Source organism: Lactuca virosa, chromosome 9 (assembly GCF_052849685.1).
Source record: "Lactuca virosa cultivar CGN04683 chromosome 9, Lactuca_virosa_CGN04683_v6, whole genome shotgun sequence".
NCBI lineage: Eukaryota > Viridiplantae > Streptophyta > Magnoliopsida > Asterales > Asteraceae > Lactuca > Lactuca virosa.
This window is the reverse complement of record NC_136434.1, coordinates 20115181-20133495: the sequence shown is the minus strand read 5'-3', so window position 1 is coordinate 20133495 and position 18315 is coordinate 20115181. Positions and strand designations below refer to the sequence as shown.

Below are 18315 nucleotides of genomic sequence, written 5' to 3'. Positions count from 1 at the left end.
TTTAAAAAAAAAAAAAAAAAAAAAAAAGATTAATTGTGTTGTCATTATTTAGAAGGGCCATATAAGCCACAGAAGGTGATGAGGCCCTCAGATGATGGTGTGTCGGCCAAATGGTCGATAGACATCTGTTTTGTAATAGTGTTCATGAGGGCCATGGTCATTGCCACTAAGCTAGACGGTTTGTTACAAACGTGACAAGAGAAAATATATATATATATATATATATATATATATATATATATATATATATATATATATATATATATATATGTCCCAAGAATCTAAGACCTGTGACTTGTAGATCCTACTTGTCAGGCAAAACATGATATAACAAAAGAAATGTATTACAATTGACGCGCATGGACCAAAACCGGTATTAATAAGACACTGAATATAAGTTTTATCTTATAAAAAAGGGTGGAATAAGGGCTTGTTTTCGATCTTTTTCGTGTGCGAAAGAAAGAATGAACAAATGAATAGATACATGTAAACACACAATAAGTAACATATGAACACTAAATAGATACAATATAAACACAAAACGAAATAGAGATACATACATACTCTAGTGAACGGAACTATACGTGTTGGGGTTTTTTGTGGCCGTTTGCTTGGAGCGCTTTGGACATGGTTCGCAGTCTATTTGTGATCTCGGTAAATGAAGGGCGAACGGTGGGGTCCGCTGACCAACACTGCTCCATCAACTTTTTCCACTCGGGATCACACCGTTCTGGTATTGTAGGCCGAAGTGTATCCTTCACTATCCCTCCTGTAATCAAGATTTCACATAAAGTTGTTACGCATGACATGACATGACAAAATATGTTATACTGTATTTGATGTGCATTGAGTGATAAAGGAACAAAAATGAAAATTTGTAATTTTTCATCCCACAAAAATAGAAAAATAGATTACCGATGATTGCCCCACAATGCATGTTTGCGTAAGGTTCTTCACCAGTTAGAATCTCCCACATTGTAATGCCAAAGGAGAAGACATCAACCTGTAAGAATCCAAAATTATGTTATTTGAACAAATATATTAATTGTGTGGGATTAGGATATGATGATGGAAGGGATTTTAACCTTTTCAGAGACTCTGGTGGTGCTACCGTTTAACAATTCTGGTGCCATCCATGGTAGAGTTCCTCTCACGCCACCTGAAACTAGAGTGTTGCGTTTGATCCTTGACAGCCCGAAATCTCCAACCTGCAACAAGGGTCAAAGCATGATTGGTGTATTACAAGTCATTGTTTTAACAAAATTCTTTATATTGTATAGGTATAATTATAGAATTTATTATTTACAAAAACAATAAATGTAACATAATAAAACCTCATCAAAACCCAAATAAGATTATGATAAAGAAATATACCGACTAGTTATTTTTGTAAATAAATGTATAAGTTAACTAAAATCATGAAATTAAAAATAAAAATCATGTCACCAAAGAAGTTACAAATAAAATGGGTTATACTACAATTTTTCATTTTATGATGAAAAAAAAACACCCACTAAGGAATGCAAATTAGCAAAATGGAAAGGAATCAGATTCCTTCATGAATAATCCATTCTATTCCATCAGACAAAAGAAAGAGCTATTTTTCAGTAGAATAGAATGAACCATACCATTCCTTCGGTAATTCCCTCGTACCAAACACTACCTAAATGTGGGTGTCAAAGTAGGAATGAAATAAAATTTTGTATTATATCATTTATTGTTACATAGAATGTATAATGTTACTTCTACTTTATACATTAGTTAGTTATAATTAATGATTTTTTTATTTATTTACAACAACATAACATTAAACAGATTAAAAGCTCACTAAAACCTATATGATATTATAATAAAAATATATTTTCTAGTAAACTTTTAGAAGATAAACTTGTAATTTAATTATAATCAAGAAATATTCTAAAAAGATTTATGTCATCAAAATTTACAAAAGTCAAAATGGGTTATATTGCAATTCCTTCCTCTATTCCATCATACCAAACAATTACCTTGCAAATAGGTCTTTGTGGATCCCGCATATTAACAAGCAAGTTGTCACATTTTAGATCAAAGTGAACAATGTTTTTCATATGCAGATATTCCATGCCGAAAGCCGCGTCCATGGCTATTATAAGCTTTCTACGACGATCAAGTGATCTGCATAACAATTTAAATTTCAAAATAACAATTAAAAACCCAAACAAGGTAAAAATAATTGCACGAGGGTAGAAAAGTAAATTCACCTGTCCTTTTTTATCAACACATTCCGAAGTGATCCGTGTGTCATGAATTCGGTAACAGTTGCTAACGTTCCTCCAGCTCCATCTGGTACAACCCCATAAAATGCAACCACATTTGGATGATGAAGATTTGAAAGAATCCGAGCTTCTCTCCAGAAATCATTAGTCTGCATAGTTGGGAGTTAATAAGAATATATAACAGTTACAACTTACAATAATCATTTTGAGAAAGAAAAATAATACAGAAAAAGATGATAAAAGAAATTACGAAAATGACCCACCAAGCGTTCTTGCTCGGATGATCTCCCAGAAAAGCAGCTTTTCTTTATTCTTTTAATGGCGACATCTGACCCTCGCCATCTTCCATGATAGACAGTTCCATATGTCCCAGACCCTAACTCTTTTAATTCTTCAAGTTCAGCATTCTTTATTATCTGCATATGGAAACACAAGAGTATACTAGGGAAACAGAGGAACAATAAAACCAAGTGCGAGCCAAAGTGACCAAAATGCCCCTTACTAAAGCTTTTTACTTTTGTCGCATCAACTTTCCACAAAATAAAAATAAAAAAAAAAAACAAAAACCCATTATTACAAACCTTCTCCAGTCATAAACTTTTCTAAAAGCTTTTTTAAGAAAGTTAGCTAATTTATCCCCATCTATATGAGATGTTTTATAAAGACTCCTCTTATAATTTGTCGTTTTTAATCGAATAAAAGAAGGTATAAATTATCATGTATGTAGTTGTAAAAAAATATTTAAATATTATAAGATTGCTATGTTTTGGTATTTGATATTTGATGTTATTTTAAATGCTTTGACAAATATTTTTTTAATGCTATATTTGTCTATATATAATATTCATTTTTATTTGCATATTTAATAAACAAGATTAGTTAGTCAAAAAACTAATAAGTAAATAAATAAACTATTCCAATTACCAATTAGAGTCTTGGGAGTGACCATTAAAAAAAAGCATAAATTTCTAATGGTAAAAAGCTTTTCAATGAGTTTTTTAAAGAGTAAAAACCTTTACAAAAAACTACCACTAGAAATGCTCTGACATGATGCATGTTATTTAACAAAAGCGCCTCTTATGATAAGCCAACATTAGTCGAACTGGACCACAGTTTAGGTATGTTGGGCAAAAGTTACTTTTAACGTTATATGAAGAAATAGTAACGTACCTGGAGACCATACATATCAGCTTCCATTTCTGCTATTAATGCATTATTAAATGGGCCACCACTACCTCCATTTTCTGGTGCAGCATCCTGCATAGTTAATAAGGAAATACCTAAATTTAAGTTTATAAAATTACTGATGTCTCAACATTTTGTTTCATTTTTTTTTCTTAAGTGTCCTACCTCAATGCCAGATTCTAAGTGAATGTCTTCAGCTTCTATTTCACTTGAAGGGAGAGCCTCATTGCTAACTGCACTTAACAACTGTGAATGACTAATAGCAACATTCACATCTCCCAAAGGGTCATTCAACTCCAGTTGGATTTCTTCCTTGACCTTGGATGATGGGATTTCCTTTTGTATCTTATTTTGACTTTCTTCATTACCCAATTCAGCAGGTTTAAGTTCAGTGTAATTAAAGTTGTCATCAATGAGATTCACTTCTTTTTTAAACTCAGCACCTGTTGTTGGAATCTGCTTCAAGGAAGAATCATGCAGTGTTGACTCCAGTGCATCAATTAGGTTAGGATTTTGGCCATTTGATTCTTTTTTATGTGAACTTGATTGTTGCACTAAACCATGAGATAGGTGAGAGAGTAGATCATTCAAGGATTTGTCAGCATCAGATATATTGTTGTAATTGGGAGCCATTGTTGTGGTTCTCATATTTCTTTCTGTTGATGCAGAGACAATATTTGGGAGTTGCAGCCCAACATTCTGACTTAGATCTTGTTTCACATCTTGGTGTGTCTCATGGCTGTGCATTGCATCCTCATGGACTCTGTTCAAAGACTCATGATTAAAATTTGGCATCTCAAACAAGACTTGTGGAGGAAAGTTATCATGTTGTTCAACAGAGCTCCCCTGAAAGAAGGATGATGTCAGCTGTGAAGGTAGTGGTGGTGGTGGATAGGTCAGTGTAGAAGGAAAATTTGATCCATCTTGTGAGCCAAAAGCAGAGGTTGATCCATGTTCCTTGAGTTGTGGGTCAGAAAAAGCATGTGGTATACCCAGTTGAGACCCATTGGATCCCACCACACACAGATTCACTGGATCAGAAGGGGGTAAAATACGATTTTCTGAATGAAAAGCTCTACCCTTGAGTATTGGGATCTCAATACTATCAGATAATGGGTCATCGTACACTTGTGCATGACTATTAGTCAGATCATTTTGTGGCATTAGAACAGGTGAAACAAAAAGAGATGGATCAGGTTGTGCAACCAATATTCGGGGTTCAGAAATATGTGAAATGACATTCGAGTTATTCAGACCATCATCAGCTATTCCGTTCACAGCAGCTACATATTGGTAATCTGGACTATTCTGCAGATTAGCATTGGATTCAATGGAAACTGTACTTTCCAATTCTGTCAGAGGAATCAAGAATATCCTGAGTCGTGAAGAACCATCACGAATTCCAACCCCGTTGTATTCCTCTATCATATTCTGAAGATCCTCATTAGAAGACACAGATATAAGAGCATCAAGATCCTCTCCTGGAAGCTGATACTTGATTGTGTGAGGCTGATTGCAAAATTTACCAGTTCGATTGACAAGTTCATCAAATGATATATCCTTATGTATTGAAAAAATATGTGTCTCACCTCCCACATATCTTAGTTTCCCATCACTAGGTCGAGGCAAAATTTTACCACCAGAACTGCAGAGAAACTTTATCTTGCCTCTTTGAGAATCATTTACAGCACCCGACCCTGAAGCTCGGTGGGGCAGAGATGGAATGGAATTGACTGGTGCACTTGCCATAGAAAGAGGCCCTTTTGCAGAAATGTTATCAGTTGGAATTACAGGTTCCCTCCTTTGCAACCCAAGCATGCCACTTATCTCATTGAAACCAAGATTACCACTGACATCACTTTTTGATCCAACCATTTTCTCATGGTTTGGGTTTGTATCGTGTCCATTAGGGATTCTTCTTGTACCACGATCCTGAAGGAACTCCATGGAAAACTCTTCACCGGTTCTTAATGATATGTTGTTATTCGAACTCTTGCCCACCACTACCCCATCTTTTAATATAGTAGAACCAGAATCTTGCTGAAGCCATTGACCAGAAGAGCTTGCCTCACTAGCCATTGCTACAGCTATATTATGGGATCAATTTTAATTGCATCAGAAAATCCTTTTACTTCAGCATCCGATCATCTCCCATTTATTGAGCATATACATCAAAAAACTACTTCATCGAGTGCAATCAATCAATCCAAACGTCTTCTTCACTCTTAACTAATTAAAATTAAGCAGACTTCTCCGGCTACCAACAGATATACTGACAGAGATATCAAACTACTACTATTACTGCAGCAATTCTGTTCAAAAATCACCCGCAAGCTCCTTCGGGAATCGAATGCAGTAACAGTTTATCTCACACTAGCTCTTCCACTAAATCAAACTGCTAAATCTATACAAACACAAAAAAACAAAAGAATTTAGACAAGCTAATGATCTCGCAGATGCCTCATGAAATTACATTAAATAGTATACAAAACTTCAATATAAGTCAAGTAAATCCCTCAGTTTTACGAAAATCGCGTTCGTAACTAGCAATAAATACCGATCAACGAACAATTTAAGCAGAGTAAACCAGATCATAAAAGCTAATGATAGTTCGTAATCGTTAGCTACCCTACCACAAGAAAACTTATAAACCAATCGAAAACGAAAAACAATCGGAAACTAAAATCGATACATAACAACGATACCTACTTGTAGAAATCAGAAGATGGCCTGGTTTCTTCGTTATCTCTGTGATTTAAGTGATTTGCTTCAGTAGTACTTCACACGTTGACTAAACGAAAAGGCGGAATCGATCGAGATAAAAGATTCGGTTGATGAATTGGAATAGAACTGTAGGTTTCAATACTTGAATCGAATGAAAGATGTTTGGACACATGGGAGAGCGTGTGAGGGAGGGTGGGTTATTTGAATTATAGTGGTGAAAGGACAATTGGCTATGGCGCTGGCGCATACAATTGGACGCCATTGAATAAAAAATAATCACTTTTTTTTTTTTTGTTAAATTTGAATCTTATATATTTCTTTAAAAAATCAATATACGTCTACTTTAGGGCAACTTATAGAAATACTGGTGTATTTTGTTTTTATATTTTACTTTTACTATTTAATGGGAATTTATTTATAATTTTATATTCGATTATAGTAACAAATAGATGGAATCTTTGTCGCAAAGGGGTTGAGCCGGGGTTCTTGTTTTGCCCCTTAGGGAGGAGGGAATCGTTCCATCCCAACCGAACCCAATGAACCCACTGCTACATCAACTTTTCTCTTTGATTTTTCTTCATCTTTCTCATCCCACAACATACGGAAATCTTATATTTTTCAACTCACTCAATTAAAAAAAACACTAAACAACTAAGGTACAAATCTTAAAACACATGGTACAAGAGAAAATGAGAGAGAGAAAGTAGAGATAGAGGATGAAGTGGGTTCGTGAAACCAGTTAAACAACCGGCTAAAGAGGGAGTGGTACCGAAGATAACTCTATTGCTAATTAAGATTTTACCTTGATTATTTTGTATTTTTTTTTTAATTGAGTGGGTTGAGAAAGATAGGATTTCCGTGTGTTGTGGGTTGGGAAAGATGAAGAAAAATCAAAGAGAAAAGCTGATGTGGCAGTGGGTTCATTGGGTTCGGTGGGTTGTGAGGGAACGACTCCCTCCTCCCTTATACTCGAACAAACCAGAAGAATTTCATCATTTGTTTTGGTTTTGTAAGGTCTCGGCTGCTCTTTGGAGAAAGGTGTTCATGTGGATTAATGTTATTTCTCTTGAAAGATAGAAACTTTTTGATGTGTTTGAGTAGATTGATTAGTTTAATTTGAGATTAGATAAAAAGTTTGCTTTAGAGGCTATCATTGGTGTCGTTATTTGGGTGATCCGGAGGTTTCGGAATGAGATGGTCTTTAGAGATAAGCCTACTTTGCATATAGTTTTGTTTGATAGTATCCTGTATTTTTTTTATGTGGTATGTTAATAGAATCAATAAAGTGAATGCGTTTTGGACTAATCGGATCCAAAACTCTTACTAATTCTTCGTAATGTTTTGTGTTTTCTAGCCCCTTGCTAGTCTTTAATGAAATTCGGTTGTTCAAAAAAAATCTATAAAGAACCGATAACCATTTACAAGTTATTATTTTTTCTTTTTTTACATATTTTTATACTAGGTTAGAACTTTGATCTATTATATTTTACGTCTGTGATCTCTTGTATTTTACGCATGTGATCTCAACAAGACCATCAATGCTTGTTTATAAATTACTTTTTATCAAAATAATCAAATTTAAAATCATGGAGATACTAGTAAGCGCAAACCCTAGCACTGAAATCGTGAATGGAAAATTTAAGTAACGATGATTACAGAGTGTTTGTATGAGTTGAGATTGTAGATATTATTAGGCTCTTGGTACTGTCGATATTTCTCTTACTTCACTGCAAATCAGAGTCAATAACATTCAACATACAAACGGAATCACAAACTAAAATGCACGCACATAGTTCGTTGGAGTTAAAGCAGAGATTTCATACTTGTTAGTTTTGCGATGACGACGATTTCTCATGTGAAAGTTATTGAAGACGGATCAAAGTTTATATATATATATATATATATATATATATATATATATATATATATATATATATATATATATATAGAGAGAGAGAGAGAGAGAGAGAGAGAGAGAGAGATGTGTGTGTGTGGGGGGGGGGTGGGGTAAGGGTAAGGAGAATTATTTTCTTTTCTTTTTAATTAAAATGTTGTAGTTATATAAAAAAGATGGAGAGAAATTAAAAACGCAAGAAAGTCATTTGATGTTGCTCATTGCTCAGGGTCCAATCATGTCAATTTTAAAAACTACAAGGATCAGAAGTTAACAAAGACTGGCATTGTGACCTTTGGTAAACTTCAAGGACCATTTATGTAATATTTTCTAATTTGTCTCTTAATCGTTGAGAGGGAAAACTTTAGCCTCTGAATCATTCATACATAAACCATTCACTAGCAAACAATTTCCACCCACCGCCCTCGCCTCCCACACCAGCCTCCATCGCCACCCTCTTCCTTCCTTCCCCGTCACCGGCGCCACCGTCCTCTTTCCCCGCAGCCATCGTTTCCGTCCTCTTCTTTCCCCACAGCCACCGGTTCCGTCCTCTTCTTTCCCCACATCAGCGATCAAGGTAATCGGGAATGGCTTGTAAGTGATTCTCTTCCCATCTTGGCAAACGTACCATATAACTTGCTTTTTTTTTTCTGGATCAAAGGGTGCCCTAAAAGACCATCCATACCCCTACATTATCTTTCTTCGTTTTCCCCTTATGCTTCGTGTCTTCCACCGAGACTAAATGCTCCTAAAGTTACCAGGAGAAGTAACAATAGTTTGATTCTTGCAGTGTGAAATCGTTGTATGCATTATTCTTTTGTTTCTTGTTTCTAGCTTTTCGGTGCTTTCTGGAGTTGTGAATTTTGTTAATGAAATCGTATTTTCTAACAAGTTCTGCTGAGGTTTGGGCTCTGTATTTGGGTTGAATGCAAGGTCAAAGAGGCCATGATTGTTAAATTTGGTGACGTTTGGACCTTTTGTGGGGAAAAGAAGTGACATGGTTGCCTTTGCTTGCTATATACACAGCTGTGCATGTGCTAGATCATTATGTACATGGCATCCTTTTCTAGTGTCCCTAAACTTGTGCTTGCAATTAACTTCTGCAGTGCTGAATGTTGTGCTTTTTTTTTGGTTTTGAACATGTTCCTAAAGTCAACATCATAATTGTAGTAGAATGAAATTGCATTGTGTTCAAGTCAATAAAGAGATTGCATAGTAACTTCTTCTGCAACTCATTATGAACAAAAAGTTGATCTCTTAATAAAACAGTGAGTTTCTTTGGTCATAATTCATAATTTATATAATTTAGATACCTCAAGAATGGAGCATACTTGTCAAATATATACATGACATCAAATATTGCGCTGTTGGTACTTTAATTTTACGTTTCAACACTATTCCTTTTATATGAAGATTTATTTATTTATTTAATATATTTATTATTTTTTGTTGTTTGTAAAAGGTGAGTTCTAGTGGATGTTAAGGCATGGCTAAGATCAGAGACCGAACTGAAGACTTCAAAGATGCTGTCAACAGGGGAGCTTTATCTTTGGGATTTAAGGAGGTTTGTTCTCATTAATTGCTGTATTGACCATGTTTGACCAATCTTTATCCTATTTCACCATTATTTCCTCTAATGATTTTCTGATGTGTAATTACCATCAACAGGCCAAAAGGGCAGCTCTAATGGCATCTTTCATCTTGCACAAACCCCATGAAAGATCACATTTCATCAAAGCTGCATTCAAAACAGTACACAAATCTTTACTACCATATACAAACATACTGTTTCTTGTATAGTTATCCTAAATATTAAAAATATTGTATATTCCTTATTTTTTTTTCAGCTAGAAAGCATTGGGACTCTAGAACAGTTCTTGATAAAGCACAGAAAGGATTATGTAGATCCTCATCGTACCACAGAAGAGGACAGAGACAGCATTGAACACGAAGTAAGGCTCTAAAAATATATTTGATCCAAGGGCACAATGGTCATTCTTAAAAGGTTAACAGCTAGTTTGTTAACTTAGACGCACTTGAACCAAAATCTTTAGGAAACTTCAAAAATAAGGACCACTTTTGCAAAAGTGAGCTTTTTGGGACCAAAATTGAAAATTTCAGCTAAACCTGGGGACCAATATGTAATTTACTAAAGTTTTAAAATACATAACTTATTTACAGGTTTGTGTTTTTGTAAAAGCTTGTAAAGAACAGATTGACATCCTCAAAACCAGCATAACTGATGAAGAAGCAAATGCAAAAGGATGGTCTGGAACTAGGGGTGACGATGCTAATGCTGATACTATCGCACACAAACATGGAGTTGTACGTAAAAATTTTCTTGATTATTATGATTTTTTTTATGTTTATTTATTTATTTATTTATTTGAATTACAGGTTTTGATTTTAAGTGAAAGTCTACATTCATTGACATCACAATTTGATCAACTGAGAGGTGTACGCTTTCAAGAAGCTATTAATCAAGCTATGCCTAGAAGAAAACCAAAACCAAAGCGGGCCCCACCTGAAAAAACTGAACCAACAATTTCATCAGAGATGAGTGACCCAGGTGAAATTACAACTGAACCCCCCATGAAAGTTCAACAGCAAGTTTTAGATGATGAAACGCGTGCTCTTCAGGTATTGTTGTAAACTACATATTTAGTCCCCGTGCTTATCAAAATTACGGATTTGGTCCCTAACTTCAACTTTTTACCTTTTGTGTAACCATATTTGTGCGTATTGTTAAACTATGCAAAATGACTATACTACCCTTATAGGTGGAGTTATCAAGTTTTCTTGATGCTGCACGTGACGCTGAAACAAAGATGGTAGAGATGTCAGCATTGAATCATCTAATGTCAACACATGTCTTGCAACAGGCTCAACAAATTGAGTATTTGTATGATCAGGTCAGAAATAGCATTGTACTTTACTCTTTGTACCAATATAGGCAATATATATATATATATATATATATATATATATACACACGATAATATCAATGCACTTGCAATTCCTTATTGGTAGTATCTGATTTATTTATTTATTTATAGGCGGTTGAAGCAACAAAGAATGTTGAGATGGGTAACAAGGAACTAACTCAAGCCATACAGAGGAACAAAAGTTGCAAAGTTTTTCTCTTGCTTTTCGTAGCTGCTTTTACTATTGCTTTTCTTTTTGTTGACTTGTATAATGATTAATACTTAAATCAACACATCATTTAACTTAGGGATTATGTTTTTCTTCTTTTATAAAGGGTTATTTGTTTTTGCAATTTCAAAAGAGAAAAATGAGTTGCTTGGTTTTAGTTATGGATGTTATGTTGGCATTTTATTCCGTTACAAGTTATATTTCAGTGGCATTCATGAATCATGTAAATTATATTTTAATGGGGAAGGTGGGCAAAAAGGGACAGTGTTGTTATGTTGTTACTCCGTGCAAGTGCAACTATGATGTCCTATTGGTTTTATTATAATTATGTGTCTTACAAAATGCATAGTGTCAAACTCAAATAATCAAAACATTGGAGGAAAATAACATATTAGATCTTCTAATGTGTTCACTACCATGTCAAATGAAATGAAATATACATATGTTGTATTGTGAATTTGAATCCACGACTGCTAGTTAAGTCGAATACTGTTTTAATGAGCTAATCATTAAAATGACCAAAAAATGTAAGGATATAAGATCAAATTATCACTTTCAACTTCAATCATCTATAAAATAAAATAATGTATAAAATTGCTTTTTCAGTAGTCATTGACATCATATTTCAGTATTCAAAAGACATACTTGGGTTATCCAAATTTATGATTTATTTATATATGTTTTTTATTTTTTTGCGAAAATACCAATTTTCGAGATCAATGTTCCATCTTTTTTCGTGAGACAAAATATTACAACTTTAGTCTTAGTCCAATGAACGTCAAGCACAGATCAAACAATTGTCTTGTTTAACAATCGGGTCGTCGAAAGAACATATTTACCTTGGCATCACGATGGATACATGTTCCATACACTAAAATACACAAGAAATATGGCTTTGTTACAAGAGAAAACCATTAAAAGGAAGTTGTAAAGCAAGTAAGTAGAATCGCCTAATTAATAGAATATGGTACTGTTCGGGTGTAGCTAGGATTCTTCAAAACCCAATATGAATCGTATTCACAAAGTTGACCAGTTAAATCGGCACGCACAAATATGTATGGAACTGATTCACGTTCACCACGTGTGACATGTCCATAGGGCCTCATCAATTAGGTTCCGTTTACTTAAATTACTAGCTTTATAGAGATCAAATGCGATGCGAGTGTTATTATATGGAAAGTCGTCGTCCTCGATATTAGTTAGGAGCTGTGTGGACGGTTTTGGAGTTCGGTGGGCCTTTGTCCTTGTTCCGACAGTTTTCTCATAAGATTGAAGATGGTGGGAACAAACTTGGTGGAAATCGACAGAATTCCTGTAAGCTGGTAACACCAGATTAAACAAAACCCATCAAATATTAATTGCAACTTCTTTTCTTAATTACCATACAAACATGAACATCACATAACACATGCTAGTACGTTTGGCATGCAATAATGAACTACGAGATTGATGTGACGTGGGACAAAAATTGCATCTTTTGTCTCATCCAAAATGGACATGAGACTCGCTCGCAAAAAACGTAAATGCCCTTTGCATCCGCATAAAGGTCATCGAGTCTCTGGTTTCCACCTTTTTCGGAGGGACAAAGATTGCAACTACAGTACAACCTGTTCTTTCTTAATCTTGGCATTAACACTTACAAAGCCATGTCGGAATTCAGCACCTATGTCTAATTGAACCCACAAAGCTTTCAGAAGCAAATAGCTGATGAAAATCATTACTAGATACAACGGGTTCCTGGAAAATAAAATAGGACAAAGGTTGGTACTGAGGTAATCAAATGAACAGATATTGAGACTTTATGAAAAATAAAATACAAAAAAAGAACCTCAAAAGAGTGATGAATTCATTGAATCCCAGGACGAACAAAGCAGCAATAGCCCATGGAGGTGGTAACCAGTTGCTGCTTCGCTTGTTAGCTTCCTGAAAAACGAAAATCATAAGATGCAATTGCTAAATAATCCCAGAGATAATATTAACATTAGGAAGATAACATGCCTGTGAAGAAATAGCTTGAGTTACAGTATACTCTGTCTCTCTCTGAAATTGACACCACAAAGATTTGCACTGAACAGGAGTAATCAACGTCCTCGATGCTGGGATCTAGGTGTAAGAGCAGATAAATCACCAAACTAAAATATCTAACAAAATAATCATACTAATTAATAGAATAAAAATACATTACTTTTTCCCATGTGCTTGAGGCCAATGGATCGTTTGTTGTGGAGCTTTTAACAGCAACTTTTGTTGGATCCAATAGAGTAAGGACTAGTATATCTGCAATTTTATCAGCATCTCCATCCAAACGAATTACAGCCAACACAGATAGCAACCTTAAAGACTGAAATAAGAACACATCACATGTTAAAATCTACAACCATCAATTATTATTTTTTTAATATTAATTAAGATTCTTACAGAAGCACGAGCTGTTTTAGTAATTGCACGAATATCTTCCTTTCCAGTCCAAACTCGAGGCATTTGATCGCTATCATGATTAAATATGCTTACAAACCTGTATATGTTTTTTTAAGATAATTAATTATATGTACAGTAAAAATATATAGTTTCAAATAAAAAGTAGAAATGCACAGTGTCAGTACCTCTCTTTCATGAGAGATAAAACTCTGCCAGCTTCTTCTTTGGCTTTCTTTTCAACTATATCTCTAGCATGATTTTCCAATTTCGAAAGGAATTCTTTTTTGGAGTCTTCTTTCATTTCATAGCCACAAAGTGCAGCAGAACACTCGGTGACAGCTGTTTGAGTCTCACGTTTATAAAGTTTTCTTATTGCAGGCCAAGTGTCATCATTAGTTGCTTGTAGAAGAGCTTCCACTGGTCCATATAATGCTTCCTTCAGTTTTGACTGCACAAAAAAAATACATATAATCAACTTGAGTATCTACAATATATATATATATATATATATATATATATATATATATATATATATATATATATCAAAACTTTATTACCTCATATAGTGTAGAAAGATCGGTTAACTTTGTATTACGAACATCAGCTATTTGTGCATCGATTTCGTTTGAACACTTTTCCCTTACTTTAGATGTGTCCCAGTCAGCTTGTTTGATGATGGCACCTATACATTCAAGACAATTTTTTTATGTGCATATTGATAATTATTATTTATTATTATAATAGTTATATATATGAAGATATTATTATTACCTTCAGACTGATGATCAAATAGTTTCATGGTTGATGTTTTGCAATCACGAGCAGCCACTGCAAACCCTTGTCCTTCACTCAAAGCGCTTTCAAATGCTTTATTGAATTTTTCAAGTGTTTCAGATTTTATATGTCCCAATGTTGCGTGGTAGGATGGTTGAACAAGCTAAAAAAGAAACAAGTAATGAGTAATGAGGGAATTAAGTTATATAAATTATATTTTACCACAATCCCAATTGAATATAGCATAACATTACTTGCAACAACTTCTCTTCCATTTGCTTTCTCTTACAAGTCCTAACTCCTTCTTCAAAAAATGTAGTCTCATCATCATATCTGCAAAAGGAATTTATACTAAAAATAAAAACATGATGCCAACAAATTCGCTTGAATTTGTAATGCAATATACAGTTAGTTATATGCACATGAATAACAAGAACAAGTACATATGTGCATAATCATTTCTTTAAAACAAGTATATATGCATGAACATAAGCTAAGTATTTATGTGCATACCCTGAAAAACAAGTTTGAAGCATTGCACTAAACCTCTTCCCTAAGTCCGGCACCAATTCAGACTTCACAGTATTCTCTAATTCGCACCAGTCCTGTATGTAATATTTTAAAAACAATTAGTTTAAATATCTCAAGGAAAACATCAACTAATGAAACATGAAAACAATGAACCTTGTTTGCAACAAAGGCAGCGTATTTCTCATTAGCAATTTCTTCACAACGCACAGTAGCCACCATCACCTACAGAAGCATCAAAAGACATCACACACACACACACACAGTAAAAACACAGAATATCATTAAAATAATAATCAAAAGGAGTGAATTTTTAAAACTACATTTACCTTGTGAGCAGGAAGGTCAAGGTCCCGGTTCTCCTTGATAACTTTCCATATCTGTTCTGCACTAAAGGAAAAACCTGAAGCAGGAACAACTCCCTGCCTATCACCAGCAAGCCCTCCAGGTGCAATAGAATGGTAGAATCTTTGCCTCAAATTTGCAACCTTGCATAATATATAAAAAGTAAATAATAATGATATGTTATTTAAGGTATCCATGTGTCATGTGTCCCACATAAGACATCATACATAAAACTTTTTCTTCTACCTGCTCTTTGAATTGTTCTTCCTTCTCTTCAAAACTAGAAAGAGCAACAACTTGAATCTGGTCAAGTCATCAGTAAGAAATACAATAATTAATATAATTAGACACTTGTGAGAAATAGTTTTTGTTAAAAGTAAACAAAGAGTAATATGTTCTGTATCTTACATTGAAAAATGTACTCAGTGGTGTTTCTTTGTGAGCTTCTGGCTTGGGAACAGAATCCCATATCTATCATCAAGAACATTTTAGACTTTTATTCTTTGGTAAAAGAGTATTAGTACAAATAAAAATAAGTTTAACAAAGTTTACCTTCTGGATATCTTCTCTTAAGACAGGCTCTAAATTTTCCAGAGGCGTCTAATGAAAACAAAAAGGAAAAAATATCAAATAAGCATCAGGATGTTACCAACTGAATTATCAGATAATGAACTCGTATATATATATATATATATATATATATATATATATATATATATATATATATATATTGAACGTTCTAGAACAGCAGTGTGTAAGATAGATAGATAGATAAACCACACTTACTCTTGTTTTATCACGTATAACAAAAATTAAAGTTGTTTTTCGGGGACTAAATAACCGCATCATGACCTGAAAAGGGGAAATAGGAAGTTAAATTGTTGTGTGTTAACAATGATGAGAACAACTAAAGAAAAATCTATAAATGGCATACCTGGAATACAGTTTTCAGCAGAGGCTTATTTGCAGCATGCTCACGACCAATATCATGGCACCACCTAACACATATTTTTAAAGAGGAAGGCAATATAGATTATAAAACTTGTTAAATCCTTGTGAAATTGTATGTCAGAGAGATTGAAACATTTACATGTTTATAAGCACTATGTCTGAAACAGCAAGAGCAAAAAGTGCACTCTGTTTTTCAAACGCAGTATCATCCTGAAACATGCAAAAGTTTACTAAGCTGCAAGCAATGAAAAAGGTACACTTCACCAAAGTGAATAAAACAGTAAACTGCATTCAAAAGCTTAAAACTGTGAACAACTAAAAGGAACTATAAACCTGGAATCATAAAAAACAAGGATTCAGAAATCAGAATACAACCTCTCCTCTTTCCCTTCCATCAGTGCCCTCAAGATCCATTACAATAGTGCAAGGTTCAATGCCAGCACAGTGAGCCATCCAAATACCTTTGGTGGTTTGAGACCTGATAGGAGGGCAATGCAGTCATTTTGTTAAACTGGTGACAGATAAAAGAGAAGTAATGAACAAAATAGATACTTGCCTTCCCTTGAATGCATCCATTTCCCTGAAGTTGGTATGAAATAGATGGTTTAGAAGTGTACTCTTCCCTGTCCCAAACACATAAGCATCACTGAAATCATCAGATGGAACTTGCATCAACTGAAATGGATTGTCTAATGCGACTTTTACACTTGAAAAAAGGTATCTATACCGCTACTTTGTGGGCCCATGATAGAGACAACCGCATAAGAAAGACCACATTCGCCGAGTTTTACTTCCTTCATGAACTTGTCAAGTCCTGTTGCGTTAAAACTACCATCTCCATCAATGAGATGGGTGGAGCAACATGCTGCAGCATCCACTGAGAAGGACAAAATGTACAAATATAGCATGATAAGCATTTCGCTACTTTGGAATAGCAGAATTTTCATATCATCTAAAATACCAAATGTGATTACAAACAATTCAACCGTTACCAGAGTTCTATATAATCAATGACAACATAACTCGAAACCTATCATACTTGATCAATATTTAATCATAGCGTGAATAAGTTTTGGTATTAATTATCAGATTTATACCAACTTTTAGGGAAGAATGATCTTTCTTTATTTTACATGTTGCTTAAATTCCGACTCTTATTGCTTACGATTATTACAAAGGAACAAACGGAACAAAACCTCCCATGGGACATCAATTAAAAAATTACCTAGTCCTGAAATGTGATCATTCCAGTCGATCAAATATCTAAACAGAAGTAAGACGCTTCTGTATTTCATGATTCAACGTTACATGCATGTTATGGCTTAAGAAGAAGACTTAACACAAGATCAATTTGTAATTACACGATGAAAAGAAAACAATTGACATCGCTATAAGCATTCGAATTTCAAAATTGTCGACAATTAACAACATTCCGTTTTCTAATCATTATAACACGCATCAAATTTGGAATAGTATATTTAAATAAGCTGGAAATTAAACGGCATTACCCATCGGAGAGTCTCTGGTATTGAATCAGGCGATTGTTGGAGGATCAGAAATCGTTTTCGTTGAAACCGTGATTCGATGATGAGTGAGATTGAAAAAATGGGTATGAATTAGACATTAAGACCTTTTGGATTGGATTGTGCTCGTAAAAGCTTGGAGCGGGGAATAGATTGTCCCGACCATGGACTAGAATGTTTAGAAATCAAAGGAGAAAAACTTTTTTAAATTTCAAAGGTCGGTAAGTATTGAATTGATTTAATATAACTACCCTAGTGCGTTTGCATTTACTCTTCTTTTTCTTATTTTTATTTTTAAAATTGTAATTTTTTTTTATAAACCTCAAAATGTCATTTGAAACACTTTAACGGCGGCTCAACCAGTTTAGGAAACCAACCAAAACTTTAGGGCCCTTTAGCTTTTACTATACTTAATGTGCAGAAAATTAAACAGATTTCTACATCAAACAGATTTAACTTCATTAAAATAATAAAATTTATCATAGATTATCAGATTATCACAAGACATAGATTCACAATCATAGATAATCAGTAATTGACAGTTATCAGTTATGGAGAAATAGAG

The 18315-nt window shown here is 34.2% G+C and overlaps 3 protein-coding genes across 6 annotated transcripts; 1 reads left to right on the top strand and 2 right to left on the bottom strand.

Moving 5' to 3' along the window:
• Nucleotides 1-465: 465 nt before the first annotated feature.
• On the bottom strand, nt 466-6386 carry LOC145136440 (RAF-like serine/threonine-protein kinase 20). Of its 2 annotated transcripts, none has more exons than XM_079070554.1 (9): nt 6146-6386; nt 3606-5844; nt 3426-3512; nt 2519-2671; nt 2241-2404; nt 2007-2154; nt 1086-1208; nt 916-1003; nt 466-769 (listed from the first exon to the last, which is right to left on the bottom strand). In XM_079070554.1, the coding sequence occupies exons 2-9, from the start codon at nt 5517-5519 to the stop codon at nt 579-581; spliced, it is 2868 nt and encodes a 955-aa protein (XP_078926680.1). In that variant the 5' UTR covers nt 5520-5844; nt 6146-6386; the 3' UTR covers nt 466-578. The 2 variants fall into 2 exon arrangements, with proteins under 2 accessions (XP_078926680.1, XP_078926679.1); XM_079070553.1 differs by having other exon boundaries at nt 6150-6386.
• A 2062-nt stretch (nt 6387-8448) lies between these two features.
• LOC145137985 (syntaxin-81-like) lies at nt 8449-11289 on the top strand. 2 transcript variants are annotated; one of them, XM_079072130.1, is made up of 8 exons: nt 8449-8635; nt 9521-9622; nt 9727-9810; nt 9906-10010; nt 10240-10383; nt 10456-10698; nt 10839-10970; nt 11115-11289. In XM_079072130.1, the coding sequence occupies exons 2-8, from the start codon at nt 9545-9547 to the stop codon at nt 11259-11261; spliced, it is 933 nt and encodes a 310-aa protein (XP_078928256.1). In that variant the 5' UTR covers nt 8449-8635; nt 9521-9544; the 3' UTR covers nt 11262-11289. The 2 variants fall into 2 exon arrangements, with proteins under 2 accessions (XP_078928256.1, XP_078928255.1); XM_079072129.1 differs by having other exon boundaries at nt 8449-8652.
• A 678-nt stretch (nt 11290-11967) lies between these two features.
• LOC145137125 (protein ROOT HAIR DEFECTIVE 3-like) lies at nt 11968-17957 on the bottom strand. 2 transcript variants are annotated; one of them, XM_079071261.1, is made up of 23 exons: nt 17736-17957; nt 16955-17104; nt 16784-16850; nt 16603-16705; nt 16367-16437; nt 16211-16274; nt 16063-16128; nt 15829-15876; nt 15685-15747; nt 15523-15579; nt 15261-15419; nt 15088-15156; nt 14917-15008; nt 14658-14736; nt 14401-14566; nt 14187-14311; nt 13815-14077; nt 13630-13726; nt 13397-13552; nt 13206-13314; nt 13040-13130; nt 12852-12948; nt 11968-12530 (listed from the first exon to the last, which is right to left on the bottom strand). In XM_079071261.1, exons 1-23 carry the CDS (start codon nt 17737-17739, stop codon nt 12411-12413), a joined length of 2316 nt encoding a protein of 771 aa, XP_078927387.1. In that variant the 5' UTR covers nt 17740-17957; the 3' UTR covers nt 11968-12410. The 2 variants fall into 2 exon arrangements, with proteins under 2 accessions (XP_078927387.1, XP_078927388.1); XM_079071262.1 differs by lacking the exon at nt 17736-17957 and having other exon boundaries at nt 16784-16873; nt 16955-17069.
• Nucleotides 17958-18315: the final 358 nt, after the last annotated feature.

Coding starts and splice junctions, on each gene's coding strand:
- LOC145136440 (XM_079070554.1), bottom strand. CDS start 5,519: ATGGCTAGTGAGGCAAGCTCTTCTGGTCAATGGCTTCAGCAAGATTCT. Junction 2,405..2,518: donor CATCCGAGCAAGAACGCTTG/GTGGGTCATTTT, acceptor CCAACTATGCAG/ACTAATGATTTCTGGAGAGA. Junction 770..915: donor GCATTGTGGGGCAATCATCG/GTAATCTATTTT, acceptor TCTTGATTACAG/GAGGGATAGTGAAGGATACA.
- LOC145137985 (XM_079072130.1), top strand. CDS start 9,545: ATGGCTAAGATCAGAGACCGAACTGAAGACTTCAAAGATGCTGTCAAC. Junction 9,811..9,905: donor TCAAAGCTGCATTCAAAACA/GTACACAAATCT, acceptor TTTTTTTTTCAG/CTAGAAAGCATTGGGACTCT. Junction 10,384..10,455: donor TCGCACACAAACATGGAGTT/GTACGTAAAAAT, acceptor TTTGAATTACAG/GTTTTGATTTTAAGTGAAAG.
- LOC145137125 (XM_079071261.1), bottom strand. Junction 16,851..16,954: donor CATGGGCCCACAAAGTAGCG/GTATAGATACCT, acceptor TGTTTGGGACAG/GGAAGAGTACACTTCTAAAC. Junction 15,009..15,087: donor CTGCCTTTGTTGCAAACAAG/GTTCATTGTTTT, acceptor TATTACATACAG/GACTGGTGCGAATTAGAGAA.